The sequence below is a fragment of the Gadus macrocephalus genome, chromosome 22 (genome assembly GCF_031168955.1).
Source record: "Gadus macrocephalus chromosome 22, ASM3116895v1".
NCBI classification, from domain to species: domain Eukaryota; kingdom Metazoa; phylum Chordata; class Actinopteri; order Gadiformes; family Gadidae; genus Gadus; species Gadus macrocephalus.
In genome coordinates, this window is record NC_082403.1 from 13,554,081 (window position 1) to 13,558,001 (window position 3,921).

Consider the following 3,921-nt stretch of genomic DNA (forward strand, 5'->3'; position numbering starts at 1 on the left):
GCTGGAACTCAGCATTCTGTGCTGGGGAGAAATTCTAGACCTGCTCAGAATACCCCTGCCCCCAACCTGTGTCTGTTCAAAGACCACCACTGTTTGTGGGGGGAGGTCCTCCTCCTTCTCCCTCAGGTCAAAGAGGATGGCACCGAAAGCCATCTGAACAACCATCTGTGCTGCAGAGACATGGTGAGAGGAATATTAACGCCCATCTCATGGGGTGTGTGTTTAAGTGCCACAACAGCATATAGTGCACACCTTACAAACCAATAATGAACCAATAATAACCAGTAACTTGTTTCCCACCCCAGGGATCTGTGTCCAGCGGTAGCGGGGTGTAACCCAGGCAGGAGAGAGGCGTTCTGGGGCGGGGGGGGGGGTCCCAGCGTCCATAGCTTGTGTTGTACTGACCCACGCGCTGTTGGGTTACACTGTGTGTTCGCTTGGTGGCTCGGGATACATACACGTTCATACCTACAATGAACGTCACGTAGACAGCATGGAGCCAACTGTATTGGTCCCATCAACACTTCTGAGAAACCAGATCTCTAAGGTGTGAACCCGATGAGCTAAATGTTGTGATGAATTATACAGCTCTATTAAAAAGGACCCCACTGTCAACACCATGCAAGGAAAAATCAATATGTAATGAAATTTGATGTAGTTGGAACTAAATGGATTGATTTCTAACAAACATTTGGCGATTAAGTGTCTTATTTATTAACAAAAATGGCAATACAAATAAAGAATAAACTAAGCCCTGGCGTATCAAACATAAAAATCTAAACACAAAGGGGTTTGCGGGTTTCAAAACTATCAATCGCAGTACAAATTCACTGTGGTGCACAATGATTACAAATCCTTACAAAAACAGGGGGAGGAAAAGGAGTAAAAACCTATTTACAACCGGTGTCGGTTGACTTTCCCAATGCAGAATCGCAAAATACATATCCAAAATCATTTATTTGTGTGTACATTTTCCCTCCTGCACCGGTCCCTCTGTAAAAACATAGAAATGTGTCTTTCTTGTCTCCAGCATTGGTGACCCTCTGTGGCAACACCACAACTACAATCCAGCAAAATAAATAATAACAATGATAACATTAATAACAATAATACAATCAAACCGACTCCACCCACGCAGACTCCCCCTCAATGCACTTGATACATTTGTCCATCAACAACCCTGAATATACAGACTGGCTTTAGAAAGACGGAAGCCCACGTTGAGGCAGTCGGACCTCAGCTTTGGAGAAAAGGCCCTTTAGTGAGGCAGAGAGATATCGTGGAAAACAAACAGAAGTGGCTCATCAGCCCCTGCAGTACACGGTGGTATACCCAACAGAGCTCTGGATGAAGTGGAGTTGTGTCGTTGACGGTCATGGTAGCCTGCTTGTATTCAGAGGCTGCTGGAGACATGGAGGTCTAGTCTGACTGTGTCCTGGAGGTGCACCGTGTGCTGGCGATAGGGAAGGCACTAGGAGTGATGGTCTTCCCCATGTATGGCCTTGTACTGGGCCATCTCCTCTGGAAACACCTTGCCCAGCTCCGAAATGAGAAGGCTCTTGAATTTCTGCAATTTTTAAAAGAGAAACGTTTTTTTTTATATTTATTATGAATACATACAATATATTATATATAAAAATACACATACATGCAGATAGACTACTGATACCCAGTGATAGGTTACCGTCATGGTTGTTAATAACATTTTGACCAGCGCAACGTTAAATAGCGGATAGTGATCTTCAATACAGCGAATCCAATGATCATATCTGAAACATTTGTGTGTAGGTGATGATTCTCCTTGAATTAACCTTTTCTTGATCATGAATGACTTATCAGTTGTGTTACGTGACTGTGGTCGTTACTTCTCCCATTATGAATGGATTTTTAAAGTGAGACATATTACAGATATGGGAAGCTTTTAATACTGTCGTAGTCTGGAGACGAGTGAAACAAATGGCACGAGAAATAGTCCATCAGATAATCTATCAAATTGGCACGGCAATGACCACAAGCAGTGTTGGGAAACGTAACTTGTGAAAATAAGTCATTGAGTCACAACGTCATTGAAAATGATGTGTTATTACGCTATCCTCAGAGAAGAGTAATGCATTCGAATATTTGTTTGTCCTTTTGTGTAATCACTTTTAGCAGACACTGGTCAAAGTCTGTGTGCGATCACCAAACAGGACAAAGGCTGTCAGTGAATTAATTCGAGAGGCAAGACATCACAAATGTAATTCAGATACATTGACGACCACATGACATGTTTATGACATGTTTATGTTGAAGATGGCAGTGAATACGTCCAAAACATTAACGCTAGCCTTCAGTAACAAACTCTGCTGAGATTGCAGAGACAGAACCTCATTTACAAACACAACCCACAGTTATTTATGTGGTCATTTATTAGTATTTTAGCCCTCATGTATATTCATGCGTCTCATATTCTTATAAAAAAGGTAAAATATAATCACAAAAAATGAAAACTAGAATGCATGGATCAGCGAGGATTAGCGGTGTTGGGGTTGACCAGCGCTGGTGCGTGCACTCTAGTGGAAAAATAACAAGAAGGACTACTGCTCTGGAAGGTCTCCTGGTGGAAGGTTCTGGCTTCAGCCCCCAACGTCTGCATTCTACCCATCAGTATCATTGAACAAGATGCGTAACCCTCTACCATTCATTAACTATTGATCGATTTATTGATCAGTTGATAACAATGTGCTACACTACTAAATAGTAATGACAGACCGAAACTCAAACAATCAGTAATAGAAAGAGAATGACTACCCTATGAGGTGTATATTTCTGACAAAAGAGGACTATAAAGCAAAGACCCAGAGAGGTAGAACTGTTGTCTTTTCTTACCGTCATAGTATCGATTTTCCCCTTCACTTGTTCGTTTTTTGGCTAAGGCTCTTTCCAGACACTCCTTGGTGTAGAGTTGTGGGTTCCGTCCTTGGTCGATGTATCTGAGGGAGCAAGCGGCCACACTGGTTAAGACTGCCCTGGTTTGAAATGCTACTTATAGGATCTAGGCTACCACAAAAGATCATTTGATTATTGATCATTCTTGGATATATCAAAATAGTGCTCCCATGTTCTGCTGTATATAAAAATATGTATATGAATATTGATGTTCAGGAAAATTAAAAAGGAAAGTGTTCGGTCAGTACAACACATAACCACACACACACACACACACACACACACACACACACACACACACACACACACACACACACACACACACACACACACACACACACACACACAAATAGATTACTATAGATTATATAAGAGTATGTTCAAGTGTTTTATCAAAAGATCGCAAACATGCTACAATTGCATGCATGGTTAACATGAGATCGATGAAGAGAAACTCACTCAAACGCCTCCAGAGGAACGTTGATCTCATGGAGCTGTTGACGACACTTCTCGATATCTTGTAGTCCAGAAATCATGAAATTTCTGCAATATAAAACGCTCGAATGAAAGAGCTTGTCTAACAAAACCTTAACCATGCTTTATAAGAAAGATATACATAATTTCAGTTTGTGTGCATAACGTGACTTACAGTTTCTGATTCAGTCCTGTCTGGCTGCTGGGCTGGAAGTCGCTCACGATGATCCCGAGTTGACGAATATTCTCCACAAACTTCTCGAGATGCTCTTCTAGATTATCAAACCGTTCCGCCATTTTTAAATGACTCTAATGAATGACAACACAATATATGTATCATTAGATTACAGCAATAATTTGACAATTCATAGCCTGGCTTTCTCTGGATGAGATATTAACAACCTGTTTCCGGCAGTGTGAGAGCCAATGGCTGAAGAGAATGCTCAGCAACCTTGTATAAACCAATCATGGTTTGTCGTATTTTGATTGCAAAAGTCGTAAAACGTCGTTAGGGACCTG

At 41.4% G+C, this 3,921-nt stretch overlaps 2 protein-coding genes across 2 annotated transcripts in view; both read right to left on the reverse strand.

The window, feature by feature from the left end:
* The window catches only part of jkamp (jnk1/mapk8 associated membrane protein), a 230,892-nt gene that overhangs the window by 109,746 nt on the left and 117,225 nt on the right, over positions 1-3,921 (reverse strand). The window lies entirely within an intron of this gene.
* On the reverse strand, positions 691-3,842 carry med10 (mediator complex subunit 10). Its single transcript, XM_060043477.1, is given in 5 exon segments — positions 691-1,567; positions 2,869-2,907; positions 2,909-2,972; positions 3,388-3,471; positions 3,578-3,842. Coding segments are annotated over 5 exon segments (405 nt in total). The 5' UTR covers positions 3,700-3,842; the 3' UTR covers positions 691-1,471.